General features: G+C 51.2%; 1 protein-coding gene across 3 annotated transcripts in view; it reads left to right on the forward strand.

The window, feature by feature from the left end:
* The window catches only part of RGS9 (regulator of G protein signaling 9), a 72,614-nt gene that overhangs the window by 39,162 nt on the left and 7,545 nt on the right, over positions 1-25,907 (forward strand). For 2 of the 3 annotated variants that reach the window (XM_047758188.1, XM_047758189.1), the window contains exons 11-17: positions 622-683; positions 3,502-3,615; positions 7,740-7,855; positions 11,609-11,696; positions 13,780-13,918; positions 17,544-17,629; positions 19,737-19,854. In XM_047758188.1, the coding sequence (XP_047614144.1) occupies positions 622-683; positions 3,502-3,615; positions 7,740-7,855; positions 11,609-11,696; positions 13,780-13,918; positions 17,544-17,629; positions 19,737-19,854 (723 nt within the window). Of the gene's footprint in view, positions 1-621; positions 684-3,501; positions 3,616-7,739; positions 7,856-11,608; positions 11,697-13,779; positions 13,919-17,543; positions 17,630-19,736; positions 22,103-25,907 lie in introns of those variants that run through there. The other variant, XM_047758190.1, reaches the window with a different exon arrangement.

The following is a 25,907-nucleotide window of genomic DNA, read 5'->3' on the forward strand; positions in this document are numbered from 1 at the left end:
AGGAGTGAGGATGAAAACCATATGTAATGTTCAAACACTTGTTTCCAAATTAGCAGGCGGCGTGTGACGCCAAAGCATCTCCTGTAAGATTCGGATGGGGCCGATGCTGGGATGCAGGATACGAAAGCCCAGATCTGAGCGGCCGGGAGAGGACGTGCCCCACCCTGGTCCCTGCTCCTACATAAACGGTCATTCAGCATCCGTCCGGGGGCAAGCGACCTATTTTAGCAAATCTCGTGTCCAGGGCCCAACACAGAGCCCTGAGGACCACTGCCGGTGGAGGTTCGGCCTGCTTTTGTGAGTCAGAGGCATTTGAAGGAAACACGCTGAGCTTCTCTCCCTAAGCCCAAGACACCAACTTGGTTTTTTCCTAGTGGATCCCTTTTCTGAGACTAACACATGATGCGCTAAGGAGGCCCCTCGTTCAGAATTGGGAATGGCGGGGTCACCCTTCCACTGCCCACTGGAGCCCTGCGGGTACGGAGGTGGCCAAGCTTGAGGGGACAGAAGAGGATGCTTGGCTGGAGAAGTGGCTTCTGGTTTGGAGGCCATTGGAGGCGTCAGCGGTAGTGACCCTCCGGGGTGGGGTAGGGCACCTGCTAACGAGTGTGTCTCTTGCAGATCATGTATTACCGACAGGCCCTCATGAGGTCCACGGTGAAGTCCTCCGTGTCCCTTGGAGGGTAGGTCCCTGATGTGTGGGTCTTGCTGAGGTTTGAGCAATTGGCAGCAAGAGGAGCATTGCTGCTTTAAGGCAACATTAACAAGTCATAGGCTGACTTAAGACCCCAGAGGACTCTGAGAGACAAAAGCAGTGTCTTGGGGGTTGAGTGACTAGTTCCTTGCTCAATGTCAGTCTCCAGGTCTTGAACTGGGCACAGTCAGGGGTCGACGAGGCTCGGTGCAGTGCTGTCTGTGGGGATGGGAAAGCGGGAAGAGTCAGAACTTCGTGGGCTGGATTTTACTGTCCAGCGTACTGATGCATGGCCATCGTCCATCTTTGATTTAACATCTGATGAGGAGAAATTCGAAATTTATGTTTGATTGATTGCATATTCAGGCTATTTCCAGCCAGTCCCCCCAGGACATTATTTGGAAGAGGCAAAAAGGTTTAGCGTTTCTCTCCACCCCCACCCACCATGTAAGCAGTTATCCTTTTGTAGGGAGCCCCTTGCTAATTCTGATTTTTCTGCACACGTGAAAACGGACTTGGCTTATTTCTGGGGAAACACAACACGGCTACTCATTTATTCTGACCGCAGAAGGCTCCAGTTGTGGGACTGTTGATTGGAAGATGCTGTGTCTGGTCCACTGCCTTTCTTCCAATGTGGTGAGGGGCGGGGATCCTGTAAAAATCTTCCAGTATCTTCTTATGTCTTCCCAAACCCCTAGTTTGCAAAAATACCTGCCCAAGAAGCCGTGCCCTGATGTCACCCACTTTTTCACTTCTGTGCCCAGACACAGATGGGCGTGCGCCCTGGTCCTCAGTGGGAAACAGCGATAACCATTGCTCTCTGATAAAGTCAGACTCATTGACTCTGATGTTTCATGAAACTTAACAGAAAGGACATCAAAAGAGACTCCAAAGCTACTGGATACTTCCTAGGTCCTCTTTCCAATTTTTAACTGTCTCGGAGCCTCATTACCACTATGTATATATATATATATATATATATTTTTTTTTTTTTTGTCTTTTTAGGGCTGTACCCGAGGCATATGGAGGTTTCCAGGCTAGCGGTCGAATTGCAGCTGTAGCCGCTGGCCTACACCATAGCCACAGCAATGTGGGATCTGAGCCGTGTCTGTGACCTACACCACAGCTCAAGGCTGGATCCTTAACCCACTGAGCGAGGCCAGGGATCAAACCTGCATCCTCATGGACACTAATCAGATTCATTTCTGCTGGGCCACGATGGGAACTCCAACATTACCATCTTTTTGACGCCATTAGAATTTGGACATGTGGACGAGCTATTTTCCTTCCCTTCAGCTGCTCCCATGTAAAGGATTGATAAGAATGAGAAAGTCTTGGGAGAAGTGAAGCCAGGGACTTGAGTTCTGCACAGAATGGTAAACTGGGAGCGTTGGCGCATCTCCAGGGCATGGGTCCTGTTCTATCAGAATCTCGTGGCCGAGGGCAGACTTTGTGGCAGGTGACTTATGTATATACTGTGGACACAATTCCCCACCTGTAGGGTGAAGGCGTGGCTGGTTTGTCCAAACTGCTGGACACCAGGAAATATGGTGACACAGATCTAACCCAACTAGAGCGAATTAGCTCTTACCCACGTTTGTCTCAATGAGACCACAGTTTTGTTTTGTTTTTCCTTTTAGGGCCACACCCGAGGGATATGGAAGTTCCCCAGGGTCAGGGTCTAGGGGTCAAATTAGAGCTGCAGCTGCAGGCCCACGCCACAGCCACAGCAATGCCAGATCCGACCTATGCCGAGGCTTGTGATAACATGGGATCCTTAACCCACTGAGCAAGGCCAGAGATCAAAACTGCATCCTCATGGATACTAGCCGAGTTCTTTTTTTTTTTTTTTGTCTTTTTTGTGCTATTTCTTGGGCCACTCCTGCGGCATATGGAGATTCCCAGGCTAGGGGTCCGATCAGAGCTGTAGCCACCAGCCTATGCCAGAGCCACAGCAACGTGGGATCCGAGCCATGTCTGCAACCTACACCACAGCTCACGGCAATGCCGGATCCTTAACCCACTGAGCAAGGGCAGGGACTGAACCCGCAACCTCATGGTTCCTAGTCGGATTCGTTAACCACTGCGTCACGACGGGAACTCCTGAGTTCTTAACCCATTGAGCCGCAGCGGGAACTCTGAGACCACAGTTTTGAATAATGGGTCGAAGCTCTCAAACATGGGCGTTATCTTGCCAAAGGGTGGACTCCAGGATGGCAACAGAGCCTCAGAGCCCGTGGCCACCTCGTGCTTCCAAGATGGCGCCAAGACACCTGTGGGAACACCTGCAAATGGAGTCAGCTTTGAATTTTGAACACTGATGGTAAAATGCAAAGAGGCCAATGTTAACGAAATGCCTGCAGAGACATTTCTGTTCCCACATAGAGTGAGGACAGATCTTGTTAAACACCCGCCTATCCCTTGAGCTATGACAGTGTTTTTCTTTTCTTTTCTTTTTCTTTTTGTCTTTTGGGGGCTGCACCCATGGCATATGGAGGTTCCCAGGCAAGGGGTCGAATCCGAGCTACAGCTGCTGGCCTACACCACCGCTCACGGCAACGCCGGATCCTTAACCCACTAAGTGAGGCCAGGGATCGAACCTGCGTCCTCATGGATGCTGGTTGGATTCATGAACCACTGAGCCACGACAGGAACTCCAATGAGAGTGTTTTTCTAAGAAGGCAATAACACGTGTGTCACTAAGTCAGTGAAGTTGAAGGAGGACAAGCTGGTCAAGTCACCTTGAGTGTTGACTTGGTCTCCGGGGCGGTGAACCTTTCGGCACCTGCTTTCCCTTTGCTTTCCAGGATCGTCAGGTACAGCGAGCAGTTTTCATCCAATGACGCCATCATGTCAGGCTGCCTGCCCAGCAATCCTTGGATAACAGATGACACCCAGTTCTGGGATTTAAACGCCAAATTGTATGTATGCCGTGTTCTTTTAAAAAGAACTTTTTTTTTTGCTTTTTTTTAGGGCCACACCCATGGCACATGGAAGTTCCCAGGCTAGGGGTCGAGTTTGGAGCTACGGCTGCTGGCTTACACCGACACAGCATCCCCAACCCACTGAGCGAGGCCAGGGATTGAACCCGCAACCTCATGGTTCCTAGTTGGAGTTGTTTCTGCTGCCATGCCATTCACCCATTTAAAGTGTACCATTCAATGGCTTTTGCTGTATCCACAGAGCCATGCGACCATCACCACAGTCAGTTTTAAAACATTTTCATCACCCAAATAAGAGCTCCCTACCCTTTAGCGATTACCTCCTCCCAAATCCCCTCCAGCCCTAGGCAACCACCAAACCCTTTTCTGTCTCCATGGCTTTGTCTGTTCTAGACATTCAACATCTAATATGTGGTCTTTTGTGATTAGCTTTTTGTCTCTTAACAAGGCCTTCAAGGTCTATCCATGCTGAGTGTATTAGTACTCAACTCAATCCCTATTTATGGCTGAATAATATTCATTGAATGGGGCGTTCTCACTGTGGCTCAGTGGAAACGAATCTGACTAGCATCCATGAGGACGTAGGTTCGATCCCTGGCTTCACTCAGTGGGTTAAGGATCTGGTGTTGTCATGAGCTGTGGTGTAGGTCACAGACCTGGCTCAGATCTGGTGTGGCTGTGGCTGTGGTGTGGGCAGGCAGCTGCAGCTCCGATTGGACCCCTAGCCTGGGTACCTCCATAGGCCACAGGTTCGGCCCTAAAAAAAAAAACAGCAAACAAAAAAACCCGTTGAATGGATCTACCACATTTTGCTTATCCATTCATCAGCTGATGGACATGTGGGTTGTCTCTGCCCTTTAGCGAGTGTGACTAATGCTGCTGTGAACGTTTCTTTGCTGGTTTTTGGTGGACGTTGTCTTCCTTCCTCGGGGCTGCGTACCTAGGAATGGACCGGCAGGGTCAAATGGTAATTGTGTTTTAGCAATACGTCGATTGTCTTCGAACACAATCCTCCTCGTGGCTTTGCGTGTTTGATCTTCTAATTAGGGTAAACTTAAGTTCCTGGGCGGCAGGGCTCTAAACCTGCTTTGGGGATTACTTATATCACGCACTCCTTTGCTGTTTGTGAGTTTTGAACAGTTGTTGCTGCAACCTGTGCCTGCGTAAAGCTGTTGTGTGGAAGAGGGGGCAGAGGCCGAAATACAGGTGGAAAAGGCCACGCAAATGAGGGAAGGAAGAAGAGATGGGGCAGTGGGAGGGGCTGGGAGGGGCCGAGATGAGTGTGAGGCAGGCGGGGTTGTGGGAGACAGAACCCTGGTTACATACCGCCGCTTGGGTCAAGGCCAGGGCCATCCCTACCCAAGGCAGGAGGAATATCCAGGTGGGGGGGGGTCCAGCCAGGTGAGCAGGCTTAGCTGGGTGCCCTTTCCCCTGGTCCAATGGCTGTTGTGGGCAGCAGATGGATGAAGGAGGTCACCCATCTGGAGTTGGGGGTCACTACTTGAGTGTCAACTGCAGAGCCCAAGATTCTAAAACCCTCTTGTGGGGAGTCTGCTGGGGCTCTAGTTACTAGGATGGTTGTCGGGGGCCCGGGTGTCTGATCAGAGGGACGCGCCGAATCGCCTTGTGGACAAGGATGTGCAGCATTCCGCTCTCCGTGGAGGAGAGGGCAGGGCCGCCTGGCAGGGACCAGGGCGGTGGCCAGGGGGTTTGCGAAGGAGCTGTGGACAGCTGCCAGTGTTGAAGGAGGTGGAGAGGATGGTGTGAAAGCTCGAAGTAGAGATTTGCTGGTGAAGAAAAAGGAGGCGAGGTTTCTGTAAGAGCCCTTGAGCAGAGGTCCTGGGTGGGTGCTGGGTGGGTGCCGTTGAAAACAGGAGGCCTTGTTCTTTTTTCTTTTGTCTTTTTAGGGCCACACCCGTGGCATATGGAGATTCCCAGGCTAGGGCACTCATTGGAGCTATACCTGCTGGCCTACAACACAGCCACAGCAAAGTGGAATCTGAGTTGAGTTTGCAACCTGTGCCACAGCTCATGGCAACATTGGATCCCCGACCCACTGATCAAGCCCAGGGATCGAACCTGCATCCTCATGGATACTAGTCGGGTTTGTTAACCACTGAGCCACGACGGGAACTCCCCTGGAGGACTAGTTCTTGATTTACATCACCTATGACACTTCAAGAAACAAAAAACTTACAAAAACCCATATCAAGCCCTTATCACCAAAGCCTCTTGCTTGATTGGCCTGGCTCACCTCCTACCACCCTTCTTTTTTTTTTTTTTTTTTTTTTTTGCCCCACTCCATGGCATATGGAGTTCCCAGACCAGGGATCAGATCTGAGCCACAGATGCAACCCACACCTCATCCTTTAACTCACTGTGCCGGGCTGGGGACCAAACCTGCGTCCTGGCTCCCCACCGATGCTGCTTATCCTATGGCACCGCAGAGGGAACTCTCCATCAGTCAACTTTAAAAGCTCCTATTGGAGTTCCCTGGTGGCTCAGCCAGTGAAGGATCTGCTGTGGCTTGGATTCTTTCCCTGGCCCTGGAACTTCTGCATGCCAAGGGCACAGCCAAAAAATAAAAAAGTCAAAGCTCTCATTGATTTTTAAAAATTACAACATTTTTTATTAAAGTTGATTTACAATGTTGTGCCAGTTTCTGTTGTACAGAAAAGTACAGTGTGTGTGTGTGTGTGTGTGTGTGTGTGTGTGTGTGTGTGTGTACCTATGACTGGGTCACACATTCCTTTTATTTTATCTTCCATCACGGTCTGTCCCAGAAGATCGGGTATGGTTCCCTGTGCGGTACAGTAGGACCTCGTTCTTTATCCATTCCGAGGGTAGTAGTTTGCATCTGTGGACCCCAAACTCCCGTCCATCCCACTCCCTCCCTCCTTCCATGCTCCCATTGACAATAATGAGCACCTAGCTTCACAAGCCTGGCTTAGAGCCTCAGCTCCTGGGATGGGCCCTGGACCAGCAGCATCAGCATCCCCAGGGAGCGTGTTGGAAATGCGAATTCTTGGGGCCCACCAAGACCCCGATTAACTCCAAAGCTCAAGCAGCAGTCAAAGCTTGGCGCCCAGCAGTCCTTGTTTTAAGGAGTTTTCCAGGGGCTTCTGATGTGCGCTGAAGTTGGTACAGCTCTCTTTTACTCCAGGCTCTGCTTCTTCCTGTGCGAGCCTGGGCAAGGATCTACCCTCCCCGAGCCTCAGTCTCAGGGACCGTGATATCCAGCTCACCGTGCTCTCCTCGGGACCCAACGAGGTCTGTGTAAAGCCCAGGGCTTCACAGATGGTGACACTTGTAACTCTTACTCCAGGACTCTTATTGTTCCCACGCTGGTGGCGTGGAGAGTGTAAGCTTGCCTGGCCCGCTTTCGACCCCATAAGCATCACTTGTTCCCAGTCTTGGTTCCAGCTGTCCCATCTGTGGGAAACGTGGTGTTGTGGGCTTGGAAACCCCTATTTCCAAGGGGCTGTGTTGGGTTACAAAGAATTTCATAAGAGGAGAAAGACCAGCTGTGTCCCTGATTTTCTGGAATGTGAGACCCATTGTAGCCTGGCTTACATGTCCTGCCTGGGATCAGGGAGGCTGTTCAAAACAAGTGGGAGTGGAGGGGGGCTTACATCTCAGAGGAGGCTCGTGGGCGGCAGGTGCTGTGGATGTGCACGAGGCTTGAGGGCAGATACAGGGAGAACCACCAGATGTGGCAAAGGTGCAGCTGTGCGGTGGGTGACAGGCATTGCCTGGTGCTGTTCTGGGCTTCTCTCCTGGTCTGGTGGCAGCCAGAGCCTCTGAAGGCCTTGCAGGAGGCCTTGGCATCCTGTTGCCCTGAAGGGTGGGGGTGCATGGGGCTGGAGCAGGAGGTGGTCCGCCAGGGGCCACCTTCTCCCCGGGGTGGCCAGCAACTCTCGTCTGAGGCTGCGTTTTCCTAGCAAGTGACTCCTTGGGTTGTTTGCGCAGGGATGGGGGAGGGGAGGGTTGGTCTCATCCTGGGCCCTGGGACTGGCGGAGGTTGGCGTGGGGGAGGGGGGTGCTGAAGCACGGGCACTCCTTGCACAGTGTCTGCAGCACTTAACGAATCGTGGTCCTTGCAGGGTGGAAATCCCAACCAAGATGCGCGTGGAACGATGGGCCATCAACTTCAGTGAGCTGATCCGAGACCCCAAGGGTCGTCAGAGCTTCCAGTACTTTCTCAAGAAAGAATTCAGTGGTGGGTCTTTTCTTTTTATATATATAAAACGTTTGCCTTTAGAAACACTCCAGAATGTCTGGCCTAGGGTCCTGAGGATGCTCGGCAGATGTTTCCATGGCTCTGCTCGTGCGGACTCTTAAAGAGGCGCTTCCGGCCCCATGCACTCCATCGGTTCCAAGGGGCCTCACAGTTTGGGGGAGGAAATTGCTTCTGCTCACAAATTCCACATTCGCCTCACTCGAGCTGGCGGCTTGCTCACCCTGATCCCCGGGGCACCCGCCCCCGAGCTCCTGGATCCCCTGTGGCGGTGTGCCTGGTTTTCTTCAGCCCAGTGCTTCTTACCTTGGCCGCCCGTTCAGTTTGCCTGGGGATATTTTAAAAGACATTTGTTTGGCTCCCATCCCCAGAGATTCCTTTTTAATTGATTTGGGGTGGAATCTCCGAAGATTTGAAAATCCCCCAGGCGATTCTAACCTGTGGCTGTGCTCGAGAGAGACACTGTCTCCGCTCCTGGTCTGCTTCCTTAGAGGATTTGAATGGCGTGGATGGGGCCACATTTTCTATCCCAGCTCTGGGCAGCTCACCTTGGGCGGCACCTGCAGCCTCTTGAATATACTGCACGGGGAGACCTCAGGAAGAGCAAAGGCCAATTAGGACTGGTTTTAGTAGGCTGAGCATTCTCTGGGCTTCACCACCTTCACTGGCGTACTTACTTTTATGGGGTCTTTTTACTTTTTCAGCAATCTCAGTAGGGGAGAGCATCACTTTTTTTTTTTTTTTTTTTGCTATTTCTAGGGCTGCTCCTGTGGCATATGGAGGTTCCCAGGCTAGGGGTCTAATCAGAGCCGTGGCCATCAGCCTACACCACAGCCCCAGCAATGCCAGATCCGAGCCACGTCTGCAACATACATCACAGCTCATGGCAATGCCAGATCCTTAACCCGCTGAGCGAGGCCAGGCATCAAACCCGCAATCTCATGGTTCCTAGTCGGAGTCGTTAACCACTGCGCCATGGCGGGAACTCCGGGAGAGCATCGCGTTTGAGCCTTGACGCTTGTTCACCAAGACCCCATTGCCTGTTTGGTTGCACTGGAAATTAATCCCACAGGACATGCCATTAGCCTGTTCGACTGCCCTTTAGAGCACATTATATTGTAATATGGATTCCTGAAAGTGCCTTTCCCCCCCTAATTAAGCCTAATTGCCAGGATATAATCAAACCCCGAATAGATGGATGGGAAAGAGAAGTGCTTTTAGCACAGGCGGGTAGCAACTGGCGACTAAGTGGGTAGGGTGTCATCTAGTGGCCGGATGACAAACTACATCACAAGCTTATCCCACTCACGCATGCCTGAGGGAGCATCCGTAAGATTTTCTGTGCTTTAAAAATAGAACTATTGTTGATCTCTGGATGAGATCTCTTGACTTCAGGTATGAACGAATAGATAGTTCCTTTAATTAAAATTGTTAAAAATGTAGGTATGCTTCACATGCTACATGCATTCACATACCATATAATTGACATGCCATAATCCACATACCCTTTTAAAGTGTACAGTTCAGTGGGTTTTCGTATATTGACAAAGTTTCACAAAGGTCACCGCTATATAATTCCAGAGCATTTTCACCACTTCAGAAAGAAACCCCTAACCCATAGAGGTCACTCCCTGGGCCACTCTCTTCCTCTGCTCCCTGCTCCCCAGCCCTAGGCAACCACTCATTTACTTTCTATTTTCATGGAGTTGCCTCTTCTGGACATTTCCTATAAATGGAATCCTACAATATGTGGCTTTCCGTCTTCTCACACCTAGCGTAGTATTTTCAGAGTCCTGCTCTGTGTTGGAGCAGGTGACAGTGCTTCATTGCTTTTTATGGCCAAAGCACCCATTCTGTGGATGCCCCACATTTTCTTTGATCCTCGGGCGGTGGACGTCTGGGTGGTTTCCATGTTTTGGCTGCTATGAATAGCGCTGCTGTGAACACCATGTATGCCTTTTTGTATGCTCATTTCATTGTTTCACAGTGGTAAGATATTCCTACGACGCACCATTTTAACCATTCCAAGTGTACGGTTCAGTGATATCAACACTGTTGTGTAACCTGCGTTCCCCCAGTGGCCTTGCAGCCTTGTCACTGCCATGGCTCTGGTTCGATCCCTGGCCTGGGAACTTCTGCCTGCCAGGAGTGCCGCCAAAAAAATAAAAAATAAAAAAATAAAATCGATCTTCATCCCTTAAGAAAAAAAAAAATTGTTGCGCAACCATCACCACAAACGGAAACTCTGTCTCCCTTAAACAGTAGCTCCCCACTCCCCCCTCACCCAGCTCCTGGGAACCACCATTCTACTTTTTGTTTCTATGAATATGACTATCTAGAGGCCTCGTTTAAATGGAATCACGCAGCATTTGTCCTTGTGTGTCTGGCTTATTTCACTTGGTGTAACGTTTTCAAGGTTCATCCACATTGCAGCATGTGTCAGAATGTCATGCCTCATAAGGCTGAATAATATTTCTCGTACGTATGCACCGCATTTTATCCGTTCATCTGCTGAGGGACGTTTGGCTTGTTTCCACTTTGGGGCTGTTGTGAAAAACCGCTCGTTTTAATTTTACCCCTAAGCAATGAACCACTTTTTGCTCTGGGCAAGGTGGTCTCCAGGGCACTTGATGTAAGACCCGTAGCTGCCACCTAAGAGCATCACCGGCCTGATTACCTGTGCCTGTGATCAGTGCTAAGAATGCCCTGGATTTCAGGCCGAAGAGGAAGGCGCTCTGTGGAGTTAGGGGACAGAGGTCAGCTAGCGTAGTGCAGACTTTTCCAGTCCGAAGTGCTTGGGAGCCTTGCAAAGAAAGGGGAAGAGGGGACGGTCTTATGGACTTTCCCACATGGTGGCATTCTCTGACACACACACACACACACACACACACACACACACACACACAGACTCTTGCTCTCCCACTGGTGAGACCATATTTATTTTCTCAGGCATAAGTTACCACCCGGAATGGCTGTACCCAGGTGTTCGTTCACACTACTTCTGGGTGCTGGGGCGAACAGGTGAGAGAAGGTCAAGTTGGAGTGAAACAGGGTGTCAGCAGGCATCTGGCTTCCCCTCTGGGCCCCGAGGAGCAGCCTCTCTCTGGCTCAGGTCCAGGCCTCCCTGCAGAGCCAGTCTGTCCGCATCACAGCTTCAGCAGCTTCTCTTTGAGGACTTTTGATTGAAACGTGCCCCGCGAGGGGCTCTAAAAGAGGGGTCTCTGCACACAGGGGAGGCGGACATCCCATGTAGCTGTTGAACACGAGCCAGGACAATGGGGCTCTTCGTGGAGGAAACCTAGAGGGTGGCAGGGCCTCTAAGCCTGATTGTACGTGCGCTCATGCAAGCCACGTGTCCCTCAGCAGGATTCTAGAACAAAAAGGAACGTGACAGCTTCTGGGGATGGATAGGATATGAGCTCCAACTTGTATGTCACTGGGGGAAGCACAGGTTCCCAGCAGACACGCAGGGCGGCACACAGTGTGTGTGCCAACCTAGTTCGGTGCCAAGAACAGGTAGCTGCACCCACTGTGTTAATAACAGTCTCTGAGCCCTGGATGAAATCCGGGCTCCTCCTGCCCAGGAGTGTGTGGTCCAGCCTCGCCACCTGCTGTGGCTTGTGCAAGGGAAGCTGTTCCCCCACCACCACCACCCAGCTGACCTGTTTCTTTTCTCTCCTCTTTTCTCCTCTCATCTTCCTTCCTGTCCGGCTGGACCCTCTGCTCCCTGCGCAGGGGAGAATCTGGGATTCTGGGAAGCCTGTGAGGACCTGAAGTACGGAGATCAGTCCAAGGTCAAGGAGAAAGCGGAGGAGATTTACAAGTGAGGATTAGCCAGAGCGAGGGGATGCCTCCCCTCCGAGCCCCTCCCACCTGACCCCCTCCTTGCGCCTGAGGATGGAGGCTGAAGGGAGGCACCCTGTCCCCATCAGCCACTGCACCTTGTGCTGTAAAGACCTTACTGCTGCTCAGGGAGGCTGGGGGTCCTCGGAGGAAAGTCTGGGAGGCGGGTGGCGTGACTCCCCTGCACGGAGGGGAATGTGCCTGGGGTGAACAGCAAGCTGCCCTGAGTGACAGTGCACAGGGCCTTGTCTCCCTTAGGTCTTGTGAGGTGTGTGTGTGTGTGTGTGTGTGTGTGTGTGTGTGTGTGTGTGTGTGTGTGGCAGAGAGAGGAGAGAACATAGGTGAGGTGGGAAAGACTGCTCCCAGGCTGCCTTAGAGAAGCAAGCACGGGGGTGGGGATGGGTGGGAAGGAGTGTCTGGGACAGTGAGCCCAGCTTGGGGTACAGATGTGACACACACACCCTTTTTTGTCTTAAAATGGTCCTTTGTGACCAAGGAGTTGGCCAGCAGGCACAGGTGGCATTGTGACTGGGGTTAGATTCTGCCCAAGGTCGCCGCATTGAATTACACAGAAATGTCATCCGCATGATGTTCCCCCTCTTGCATCTCATCATTCGGGCGTAGCCTCCAGATGACCCAAGAGGCGAGGGTTCCCTTCGGAATGGCCAGGCTGGCTTCCAATGGCTGGGTGGAGCGGGGAGGGGGGTGCGATGAGCCCAGCAGGGTTGCTGAGGGGCAGAGGGGCTGGAGTCTGCACTCCGTCCGGGGTGGAGGGCGCCCTGGTCTGGCCGTGGTCACTCGCCAGCCCTTCGCTCTGCACTGGCCAGAGTGGACCCCCGTCTTGGGCTCTGCTGACTCAGTGTGTTTAGTTCATAGTGGTTCCCAGCCTGTGCTGCTGAGCAGCAGGCAGCCCTCTGAGCGCGGATCCTTTTGGACCCATGGGCTCAGGACGGACATGCCAGTTTTCAGGGGGGCACTGCTGTGGAAGAGAAGGTCATGGGGCCTCACTCCTCACACTTGGCAACTCCTGGACTTTTTCAGAATTTGCCCACCTCGTCCCCCAGGGCAGAACCGTGCGCAGCCGCAGAAATGGGGTGAGGGAGGGGCTGTGGGTCCAGGAAGCTGCTGGGACACCTTCCCCAGGACAGTGGTGCCCCTGACCTCGCGCACAACCCCCCAGCATCGCTCCTGATCCCAAGACTGGCTGCCCCACCTTTGTGTTGGCTTCATCCCTCCTGGGCCCCCTGCCAGGCACAGCTTCATCTGAATCCCTAAATCTTACTGCGCAGCTGAGGAGGGCGGCAGAAGAGCCACAGCGGTGTTCCCAACCCCTCAGCAAGTCAGAGTGGGAGACATCAAGAGAGCTGCTGGGGCCTGAAATACCGGGAGGGGCGGGGGCAGGATGCAGGACATGCCGCCGAGTCTGGATTCCCACTGGCGCTTGTCATCGAGTGCCCAGGTCATCAGATGGGCTGCCTCCTGACTCCAAGTTTAAGACTCTGGATTGGGCCAGGGGAGAGCAGAGACCCCAGCACACCTGTGTGAGGGTTTCTTAGCCTGATTCCAGGGGGCCCTGAAGCCTGATAACTAAGGAGACAAGTTATAGAGTTGGAGGCTGGATCTGTCATTCTAAAGGCGAGAGCAGGCGTTCCCTAGTGGCTCAGGGGGTTAAGGATCCAGCATGGTCACTGCTGCAGCTTAGGTTCAGTCTCTGGCCCGGGAACGTCCACATGCCTTGGGAGCATCCAAAACAGCGACAAGAACAACAGCAAAGGCAACAGCCTGGGGCTAACCCCCCAAACCTTTCTCCGCTCTCTTGCAGACGTCAGCAACAGCACAGTTAAAGGCAGTTTCTCATTCCCAGGGCTGGCAGAGCAGCTTTCTCGCTTCTAGGAGACTTTCCTGGACAGCCCGTTGGAATTCTCCTGTGTCTCCTAACAAGGGACCATGCTCAGCCCCAGCGACTTGAGTCACGTCTGCCAATCCTCGCTCCCAAGCTGCTGGGAACGTTTCATTGACGGATGTGGTCTGGCTGCTTTTGCTGACATTTTCCTCTGTCTCAGGCTGTTCCTGGCCCCGGGGGCAAGACGGTGGATAAACATAGACGGCAAAACCATGGACATTACGGTCAAGGGGCTGAAGCACCCCCACCGCTACGTGCTGGATGCCGCACAAACCCACATTTACATGCTCATGAAGAAGGTAGGTGGTGTCATGCTGCGCCTCTGAGGAGGCCGGGGGCCCTTCCCTCCTCAGGTGCCTGGAAGTTTCTTTCTTTTCTTTTTTTTTTTTTGGCCACACCTGCAGCATGTGGAAGTGCCTGGGCCGGGGGTTGAACTCATGCCTTAGCAGTGATGACACTAGATCCTTCACTGCTAGGCCACACTAGGCCACCGGGGAACTCCTGGAAGGTTCTTCTTCTTCTTCTTTTTTTTTTTTTTTTTTTTTTGTCTTTGTTCCCACGGCATATGGAGGTTCCCCGGCCAGGGGTCTCATCAGAGCTGTAGCCACCGGCCTACACCAGAGCCACAGTGATGCCAGATCCGAGCCACGTCTGCAACCTACACCACAGCTCAGGGCAATGCTGGATCCTTCACCCACTGAGCGAGGCCAGGGATGGAACCTGCGTCTTCATGGGTTTGTTACCACTGAGCCACAACGGCAATTTTCTGGAAGGTTCCTTAGATACAGGGAAAGGGAGTTAGTATGTGGATCCCACTTCGCTGGTGTTGGGATGCAGAATGGCCAACTGTCTCGTCCACCTGCCCACGGGCATGGCCCTTCCTCCTGCCACCAAGCCCTCTGGCCAGGGAGGAGGACCCTCTGCGAGGCCGTGGGTTTCTGTGAGTGACAAGGTTTTATTAGCTTCCCTTATTTATGTGTTTTTATTAATCTTTTATGTAGATTGTGTTATAAAATTTTAAATTTACTTTAAAAATAGATAATAACTTATCATTTTCACCAGGCCAGATGAACCATTTTTTTTAATCATTTCTTTTTTTCATCAGTGGGTTTTCTCAGTGTTTACAAGAAAATTCGCAGCAGGGTTTCTTTCTTTCTTCTTTTTTTCTTTTTGTTTTTTGTTTGTTTGTTTGTTTTTGGCCATTCGTGTGGCATATGGACGTTCCTGGGCCAGGGATCGAATCCCAGCTGGAGTTGTGACCTACACCACGGCTGCAGCCATGCAGGAGACGTAACCTGCTGAGCTGGGCGGGGAATCAAACCAGCGTCTTCATGGGGACAAGCTCGCTCATTAACCCACAGCAGGAACTCCAACAGCAGCGTTTCCTTAATCATGCTCTTCCTTGATGTATTTTAAAACTACATTTTGATTCTTAAAAATGGGGTTTTCATAAAACTTTGTAGGGAGACCCCCAGAGAGGGCAGCTGCGAGCCAGAACTAGCTCCTCGTCGTGGGTAACTTAAGAAGAGAATAACATATATGCTTCTTGGTCTCTATGTCACGTGCCGTGTGACAGTAAATTTGCAGTGACCCAGTGGTTCCAGAATCCCTGTTCCAGAGGTCTAGACTGTCTCCTAGTTCTTCTGACTTCTTTTTATTTAAACTGAACTATAGTCAAATTACAACATCGTGTGAGTTTCAGGTACACAGTAAAGTGATTCAGTTATGCATACATATGCATGGATGTGTGTGTGTGTGTGTGTATGTATATATGTTCTTTTTCAGATTCTATTATAGATTATTACAAAGTATTGAGTATAAGTCCCTGTGCTAGACAGTAGGTCCTTGTTAGTTATCTATTTTATATATGGTAGTGTGTATCTGTTCATCCCAACCTCCTAATTCATCCCGCTCCTCCTCCTTCCCCTCTGGTAACCCTAAATTTTTTTCCTATGTCTGTGAGTCTGTTTCTGCTTTGTAAATAAGTTCATTTGTATGGGTTTTTTAGGTTCCACATATAAGTGATATATAATATTTCTCTTTGTCCGATTTACTTCACTCAGTGTGATCATCTCTAGGTTCATCCATGTTGCTGCAAATGGCATTACTTCATTTTTTATGGCTGAGTAATATTCCAGTGTGTGTGGTGTGTGTGTGTGTGTGTACACATAGCATATTTTCTTTCTTTCTTTTTTTTGCCTTTTTTTTTTTTTTTTTTTTTGCTTTTTAGGGCTGCACCCACAGCATATGAAAATTCCCAGGCTAGAGGTCAAATCAGAGCTGCAGCTGCCGGTCTTCACCACAGCCACAGCAACGTGGGATCCGAGCCACGTCTGTAACCTACGCCACAGCTCAGGGCAATGCCGGATCCTTAACCCACTGGGTGAGGCCAGTGTTCAAACCTGCGTCCTCATGGATATGAGTTGGGTTTGTTACCGCTGATCCACAACAGGAACTCCCCAGCGTATTTTCTTTATCCATTCACCCATCGATTGGCACTTAGGCTGCTTAGGTTGTGTCCATGTCTTGGTTATTGTATATAGTGCTGCAGTGAACATTGAGGTGCGTGTATCTTTTCGAATTAGAGTTTTAGTCTTTTCCAGGCGTATGCCTAGGAGTGGGATTGCTAGATGATATGGTAGGTCTGTTTTTAGCGTCTAAAGGAACCTGCATACTGTTTTCCATAAGTGGCTGCACCAATTTCCATCCCCACCCACAGTGCGGGAGGGTACCTTTCCTCCACACCCTCTGAAGCATTTCTTACTTGTAGACGTTTCGATGATGGCCACTCTGACTGGTGTGGGGTGGTACCTCATTGTGGTTTTGATTTGCATTTCTCTCATAATCAGTGATGCTGAGCATCTTTTCATGTACCTGATGGCCGTATGTATGTCTTCTTTGGAGAAATGTCCACTTGGGTCTTCTGCCCCTAGTTCTCGTAACTTTTACTGCTACTACTTAGTCTTGAGAATGGTACCATTTCAATACATTGTTGAAAAATTCTCAACTGGTTGTTGAGAAATTCTCACGGCTGTTGCTGTGGGCTTTGTCCTGTTTTTGTTATGACTTGAGTTTTCAGTCGGCTTGGAGTAGCAAGTATTCAGGAAACCACTTCTCTGACTCTGCCCAGGGCCCAGTAGGAGTCTGAGCCTGGGTCCTCTTTTGGTTTCAGTTTTTTTGCTTTGTTTGTTTGTTTGTTTTTTAGGGCCGCACTCATGGCATACGGAAGTTCCCAGGCTCGGGGTCCAATCAGAACTGTAGCCACCAGCCTACGCCAGAACCATGGCAACTTGGGATCCGAGCCATGTCTGCAACCTACACTACAGCTCATGGCAACACTGGATCCTTAACCCACTGAGCAAGGCCAGGGATCGAACCCGCATGGTTCCTAGTCGGATTCATTAACCACTGAGCCACGATGGGAACTCCTCTTGGTTTCGCTTTTGAGTTCTCTTGCCAGTAGCCTCAAATTCCGGGCAGAAGGTGTTGTTAGCGGGCTTCGAGGTGGAGGGGACTGGGTGGGAGAGGGCGCTTGCTGGTCCTTGGTTTCACGTGTACGACCCTGAAGCGTACATGAGATGTTGTGTGGGCAGCTGTGGACCCCGGTTCTCACCCGAGGTGCAGCAGCATCACCCGGAGGCTGGTTGGGACTCAGCCGGACCCACACCCTGGGTTTCGGGACTGGGGTGGGCCTGAGGACGTGCATTTCCGGCCAGGGGCCAGATGAAATCGAGGCTGCGGGTCTGGGTCCCACCCTTGAGAACGGCTGCTTTGGACACACCCCTGAGTGCCTTTCACACAAGGACACACCTTCTCTTAACGCGATCATCTCCTGGCCAGAGAGGGCTGGAAAAACGTGGCGTGTCTTCCTGTGATGTGACACTTTCCTTCTCGTAATGATGGTTTCTCTCTTGTTCCCGCTAGGACTCTTACGCTCGCTATTTAAAATCCCCAATCTATAAGGAAATGCTGGCCAAAGCCATCGAACCTCAGGAAACCACCAAGAAAAGGCAAGTCAATGGATGGTCATTGCTGGTCACCTGCTGTTTTTGTTTACAGAGACGAGAGGGTCCCTCTCAGCCAGATGGCTGTTACTGAGACCCTTGCTCGATGAAAATGCTGGGGGGTGGGAAGCAGGTCGCAGGGTATCGCTGCCTCCTGGGCTACATGATGCCCAGAAATCGCGCTCACGAGATGTCCACAGGAGTGACTGCCCGTAAGTTTTGCTTCCCCAACACGGGTTTGAAAGAGTTTGGATGGTCAGATGGGATAATTAGCTTTATCGCACGTGGGAGCATCTCACTGGCGTTTCCACTGTTCCGCTTCTCCACGTCCGCCCTGATGTGTAGGAATCATGTAACTACGTCCTGGTGATGTGCTGGGTAATGGCCGGAGCCCATGGAGAGAACAGTTGATTGCGCCCCAAGAATCCTGGTCACGTGTTCGGGGCCATGAAGAGGGATGCTCCCCGTGTTCTTGCGGACCTGGGGGGACGGCCTGCTGTCAAGTCCCTTCGTTCCTTTATTCATTCTCACCTTCCTCCTTGGAGATGAGGGTCGTGCCACCCAGCAGAGTCCTTGGGCGAAGGCTGAGATGGTCTGCGGGGCAGTGTGAACGCTTCGGGGGAGGAGGGAAGAAAACTCTCCGGGGAGGAAAGAGTCACAAGAGTCACCGAATGACGGCTTGAACAAAGACAGGGGGGGGGGGGGCTCTGGCGGAGGAGGTTTAGCAGCACCAGCACGTGCCCCCCCCCCCCACCACCAACTGAGCGAACGGTCCCTTGTTTGCCGGCTCAGCCCCCATGCTGGGCTCTCGTCCAGCGTCTCCAGTCCATGCACAAGAGTGGTGGTTGGACCCGAGCCTTGATCAAAGGCGCTTTAAAAAAAAAAAAAACCAACTTAGTTTCATTCTTGAGGATAATGGGCCTGTTATGAACAAGAGAGAAAGGAGGTCTTTGTGGTGCTGCTAGGTTTACGGGCTGAGGAAGGAGTTCAGTGTCCCTGGGGACTTGAAAGCTGCTTCTTTAAGCCACAAGAAAAGGGCCATAAAAGCTCCAGAAGTTCTGCCCGGAGCGGGGAACCGAGGAGAGACTCCAACTTCTCTCTCCAGGGATTTTTTTTTTAAGCTGGCGTGGACCTGAGAGATCAGCTGGATTGTTGGTGGGCACCCTGGGGGCGGTGTTGGGGGGGAGTGCTGTCACCTCTATTGGGAACGAGAGCCCCCTTGGGATGTGGGAAGCCTGGCCAGTCACTCTGTGGAGATGGTAGAGGGTGTGGGTTTGTCCCATGAATTCTGGGTGTGAGACAGTGCACAAGACTTCATTTTTCCAGAACAAGTTAAATTGGGAGCCCCTGTCTCAGGCATGACTTATGGGGAGGGGAGCCCTCTCCCTCCCTGGGGTAGATACGAGAGCTCCAGCGGCTTATGTGGCCCTGAAATTTGGGGAGGTCTTCGGTTTTAAGTTTCCTCCTGCTGCCGACATGCTTATTTTCCAAGCCTGCTCAGCATCGCCTGCAGCACTCAGGCACCGGGAGCTTTGTCCTGGCTCCCAGGGCCGTGGTGGAGAGACTTGGTCTTGGGCATCTCCGTCTGGCTCTTGTAGACGGTGCCGACCTGTCCACCTGCACATGGCACCACCAGCTCATCGCCCTCTTCAGGCCCCTGCCCCTTTCTCCACCCACCCAGGCTTGCTCTTGGACAGCTCAGCTCTTTCCTTCCTTCTGAGAACCTTGGCTTTTGAAAACAAAGGCTCCAGCGGTCCCTAGAGGCAAGAACCCTGGGGCTTCCAGTATCCAAAAGCTCCCTGTCCCTTTCTTTCCCTTTCTTAGGAAGTTTAGATGACGTGCGGATTTCTAAACATTGTAGAAGGGACGTCTGTACTTGCGCCCCAGCCTGCGATCTGATGGCAGCTGGCGGTCCCTCTGGCGCCATCCTCCATGGGGGAGAAAAGAGCTAAGGCCAGATGTGCTTCTGTGGGCTCTCCCGAGGTTCCCCAGGAGGATGAGGGAACAGTCCAGAGTCTGGCGAACTGCCCTCACCTCCTGCCACCGGTCCCCTTGTCGCCATCGGGCGAGCACCTGCCTTCCCACCGACTGCCCGTCTTGTCCTTCCTTTCAGCTCGAGCCTCCTGTTTATGCGACGTCACCTGCGCTCCAGCCCGAGCCCCGTCATCCTCAGGCAGCTGGAAGAGGAAGCCAAGGCTCGAGAGGCAGCCAACACCGTGGACATTACCCAGGTCATGAGCAAGCTGGACCGCAGGAGCCAACTCAAAAAAGAGCTGCCCCCCAAATAAATCCACCGCCATTCCCGGGGAGGGGGGTTGGGTGGAGGGGCACGTGGGCAAGGCCAGCAAAGAGGCAGGTCAGAGTCTAGAGGAGTCCCTTCGGCATTCGTGGGGCAGTGGGCCAGTCAGAGTCTCCCCGATGCCTCTGCCCTCCATCATGGGTTTCCTGGTCCCACTGCAGCAGCTCACCGAGGCGCCCGCTGGGCATGGTAGGGGAGGCATCTGACTCATGGGGCTGTGAGATGGTGTGTCTCACCTTAGGGAGCTTTTGGGAGGGAGACCCAGAGAGGAAAGGCCGCCTTGTGCACCGCCATGGGCTTGGGAAAATTAACCAGAAGCCCTCTCCCCACCCCCAAGGCCTTGTTCATTCTGGCAGGTCTGTTTCCAATAGCTTCATGAAGCCCCTCATCCTATCTCTGAGGCAGTGGGGGGGGTCCCCCCAAGGGGCAGACTGCAGGGCTCTGCACAGATGCCCTGCTCTTGGGCCTCTCTGTACATCTGCCTGGAAAAGCTCGGCTGAGGCATTTCTGCTGAGCTTGTTCCTGGTCCTGGTTTTGGAGGGTTGGTGGGCTCCCTCCTCTCCTTTTGTGTCCCCATCGCAAAAGGAGATGATGCCAGGGGAATTGGTGGCTTGTCGGAATGAGGGACTCAGGTGGGAGGCCTCTGGGACGGTCAAGGTGAAATGAGCTTCCAGGAGTGCCCCTCCCTTTGGATAAAGGACATGGGGAGGGGGCTGGTAGAGGTCTGGGGATTTTCACAAGGAATCAGAGTCAAAGGAAATACTCTCTGGGATATTTTCTAGATGTTGGATCTTCCCTCCTCTGTAGCTTTAGATGAGGCCAGCCTGCGGTCAGGGACGGTGGGGGCGGGGGTGGTCAGAACAGTTCCAATTCTGACCTTGGAGCCCTAGAAGGTAATTCTCGAAGTTGGGTCTGCCCCTGTACACGGGTGTAATATTGCAAAAGAGCTAGAATGAGTCGATGAGCAAGGGACAAACCCTGTACATCCAGAAGACTCATTGTTCAACACCTTAACTGAGCACCTACTATGTGCCAGGCATTGGTGAATAACACAGACATGGTCACTGCCTCATGGGGTGTATAGTCTGGGACTCATGAAAAAAATCATGAAGCCAACTATAGCACATAGCTGTTGCTGTGTAGCAAATGACCACAAAACTGGAGTGGTATGTAAGAATAAGTGTTTATGGCTTATCCATGTGGATGGATAAGCCATATGGATCATCTCTGGGGCTGTGTTGATCTTGGTGGGGCTCGAACTGGGGTGGCCTAGGCTGGGATGAGTGGACGGTTTCTGCTCACACGTCTCTTAGCCTTCAATAGCCTGGCCTAAGCACGAGCCTGTGACGATGGCAGAATTGCAGGGGAGTAGTTAGGAGCATGTGAGGTTCTTGTGATGAAGGCTTGGAACCCGTACCTCATCTTATTAACCAAAGCAAGTCACAAATCTAGCCTCGAGGCGAGGGGTGGGGAACATGGTTCTACCTCTTCCCTGAGAGGAATTTCACAACCTTGCGGTAAAGGACAAGGAGACGGCCTAAGGAGGGCGGAAGCAATCCTTGCAGTCAACAACTCAAACACATAAGAGGACAAAAGCTGGAGAATATGCTTCAAGGGAATGGATGTGGTGCTAGGACAGGGAAGATGGGGCGAGTGTAGACCAAAGAGGTGGTGACAGACAAGAGGAGTTGGCCATACGGAGTGTGGGCTGGGCAGGAAGAACTTGTCCAGGTGAGGGGACTGCTTGAGGTGGGGAATGGCTCAGAGCGGATTGAAAGGCCAGGGGAATGGAGCCTGGTGGACATGGGGGAAGTGGTGCCAGATGAGGTTAGAGAGGTGGGAAGGGCAGGTGATCGAAGACTTTCTAGGCCATTGTAAGGAGTTTGTGGCTCTTGGTTTCATGTTAGAAAAACGATCTATTACTTCCCCCATGTTCCCTGGTCATAGACTCTGAAAGAGCACCTAGAAATATGCTGTATTCATCTCTGTTTTGAAGAATGTTGGAGTCTTCTAACGCAGGGAGGGCACCCTAAGCAGAAATTTCAGGTGATGAACCATTGTAAACCGAGGAACATGAGGGGAGAGACCCGATCTCACTCACTGTTTGGAGTCTAATGCCTGAGATGTAGTGAATTCTGCATAAACATATTACGAGGGTAATATGATGATGGTTGGATGGATGATGAATAGATGGTTGGGATGGATGCATGGATGGATGAACAGATGGATGAATTAATGGATGCTTGGATGGATGGATGGATGGACAGATGGAGAGATGGATGATTAGAAAGAGCCTTGGATTTGTAGAAGGCATCCTAGGCTCTGGTCGTCATTCTACCACTAGCCATGTGGTCTTGAGCAAGTCACATCCCCTCTCTGCTTCGTGATTTGAGAAATGAGGGGTTGGGACCAGATCCATGCTTCTCAAATCAGACTCAGTGAAGTCCAAGAGGATACTCAGTTTTGAGCATCCGTTTTACTTGAAGATTTGGGATGGGAGAAAAGTTAGATAATTTTTCAAATTTCACATTAAAATAATCATGAGTATATTACGAATTAGACTGCAAGATGTATATGAATTTTTTAAGATAAAGTTTGAGGCATCAAAGACATCCCACGCTTGGCTGTGGCTGTGCCCTCAGACTCCTGGGAGAGCAGGGTTCCCCGGCTCGCCTGCTGTTTGACCTACTTTCATGGGAAAGTTTGAGAAGCATGAAACTGGAGGTATTCGCCACCCCTTCTAGTTATCCCGTATGACCTGAGATTACACATCTAGCAAAACAGTGATAAGGGGATGGAAGGGGAGTCAAAATATATCCTGAATTCATCCGGGCACAGACTATGTCTTGTTCATCTTTGACTCAGCCATTCACCATTTTACTCCTCTCACGTGAGACATGCCTGCTTCACTTGACTCTCATCCTCCACTGGACTAGCAGGTGCTCTGTGTCAGACACGTAGTAGGTTTGCCACACATATTGATGGAAACCTCTCAAGGTCGGACACAGAAGGATCCCACAATCTAAGGAGAGGCACAGGCAGGTCAACAAAGTAGGTTATCATTCTTTATTGAATGGACGAGTAATGAAGGGCCTCAACGCAACCCATCTGAAGGAAGGTAGATAATAAATGGCTTCACTTCTTTTTTTTTTAAGGGCCACACCCATGGCATATGGATGTTTCCAGGCTAGCGGTCAAATTGGAGCTGCAGCTGCTGGCCTACGCCACAGCCACAGCAAGGCAGGATCGGAGCCACGTCTGCAACCTATACCACCGCTCACGGCAATGCCAGATCTTTAACCCACTGAGCCAGGCCAAGGATCGAACCCACATCCACGTGGATACTAGTCAGGCTCCTTACTGCTGAGCCACAGTGGGAACTCCCAATGGCTTCACTTCTGGATGGCAGCAGTCACGTTCCACAAATATATTTTATTTTTCACTATTAAAGTATAATTGATTTACAAGATTATATTAGTTTAGTGTCAACATACATAATGCTGTAGGTGTGCAACATAGTGATTCAACGATTTTATAGATTATACTCTAAGTTACTATAAAACATTGGCTGTATTCCCTGGGCTGTATATTAATTATACCCTGGTCTTATTTATTTTCTACCTAGTAGTTTGTACCTCTTAATGCCCATCCACAAAGGCATTTTTAAAAACCTGTTTTGTGGGAGAACCCGTGGTGGGTGCTGTGGCACAGATACAAAAACCAACAATGTGTTCTCTGCCCTCAGGGGGCTGACAAGGGTACATAGATGCCAACAGCCACAGCCCGAGGCAGGAGGTGATCGCGGCTGGACAGTGTACAACACGCATAGAGGTGGCAGAGAATCGTTTGGCCTGGGGGATTAAGGCAGGATCCACCAGGAAATTCTGATGTTTGGTAGGAAAGGAGCCACAGGTCCCTACCCAGTTTCGAGGTTTTATAAGAGCATCTGCTTCTAGACTCCAGTCAGTGGCACCTGCTCCCACCAGCTGTGTTTCTATGCATCAATCTCAAATAGTATAAAAACAGAGTTCATGTGGACAGTATGGACAGTATGATGGATACATTTAAATCACTATGATATCCTCTATTATGCCATGTACTCAGGCACCCTCTTAATTCCATTAATGCCGTGTGTTTTTGTTTTTGTTTTTTGCCTTTTCTGGGGCCGCTCCCGAGGCATATGGAGGTTCCCAGGCTAGGGGCTGAATCGGAGCTGTAGCCACCGGCCTACGCCAGAGCCACAGCAATGCGGGATCCGAGCCATGTCTTTGACCTACACCACAGTTCACAGCAACGCTGGATCCTTAACCCACTGAGCAAGGCCAGGGATTGAACCCACAACCTCATGGTTCCTAGTCAGATTCACTAACCACTGTGCCATGACAAGAACTCCAATGCCATGTTTTAAAGACAGCTTGAGTCTCTCCACCCATGTGTTGTGTATCTTATACTAGACTATGTTATGCTGTGAGATACGAGGATTCCTTTTGGAGGATTTCAGATTCAAGCTTGGCTTTTGGGGAAAAGACTGCTTTTGTTGTGAGAGTTGAGTGGAACTACAAGGTCTGGGGACAAGACCATATGAAACAGAGTGCTTAGGAAAATGCCTGGTGTATTTGTGCTCTGTAAATGCTAGCTGCTGTGAGCATCACAACCGTTACTGTCATTACTATTATTACCATCACCACCACCACCATCACCATGATCAGCACCATCACTCTCATCATCACCACCACCATCAACACCATCACCACCACCATCATCACGATCACCACCACTCTCATCATCACTACCACCACCACCAACACCATCACCACCACCATTATCACCATCACCATCATCAACATCATTTTCATCACCACCACCACCACTAGTACCATCACCACCACCACCTTCACCATCACTCTCAGCATCACCACCACCATCACCACCACCACCATCACCATGATCAGCACCATCACTCTCATCATCACCACCACCATCAACACCATCACCACCACCATCACCATTATCACCACCACCATCATCACCATCATTCTCATCACCACCACCACCAATACCATCATCACCACCATCATCACGATCACCACCACTCTCATCATCACTACCACCACCACCAACACCATCACCACCACCATTATCACCATCACCATCATCAACATCATTTTCATCACCACCACCACCACTAGTACCATCACCACCACCACCTTCACCATCACTCTCAGCATCACCACCACCATCACCACCACCACCATCACCATGATCAGCACCATCACTCTCATCATCACCACCACCCATCAACACCATCACCACCACCATCACCATTATCCACCACCACCATCATCACCATCATTCTCATCACCACCACCACCAATACCATCATCACCACCATCATCACGATCACCACCACTCTCATCATCACTACCACCACCACCAACACCATCACCACCACCATTATCACCATCACCATCATCAACATCATTTTCATCACCACCACCACCACTAGTACCATCACCACCACCACCTTCACCATCACTCTCAGCATCACCACCACCATCACCACCACCACCATCACCATGATCAGCACCATCACTCTCATCATCACCACCACCATCAACACCATCACCACCACCATCACCATTATCACCACCACCATCTTCACCATCACTCTCATCACCACCACCACCAATACCATCATCACCACCATCGTCACCATCATCACCATCACCACCATCACTTTCATCACCACCACCACCAACAGTACCATCACCCCCACCACTATCACCATCACCATCACTCTCATCACCACCACCACCATCAACATGATTAGCACTGTCACTCTCATCATCACCACCACCATCATCACCACCACCACCATTAGTACCATCACCACCAGCATCATCACCATCACTCTCATCATCACCACCACCAATACCATCATCACCACCATTGTCACCATCACCATCACTTTCATCACCACCACCA

The sequence above is a fragment of the Phacochoerus africanus genome, chromosome 14, assembly GCF_016906955.1.
Source record: "Phacochoerus africanus isolate WHEZ1 chromosome 14, ROS_Pafr_v1, whole genome shotgun sequence".
NCBI classification, from domain to species: Eukaryota; Metazoa; Chordata; class Mammalia; order Artiodactyla; family Suidae; genus Phacochoerus; species Phacochoerus africanus.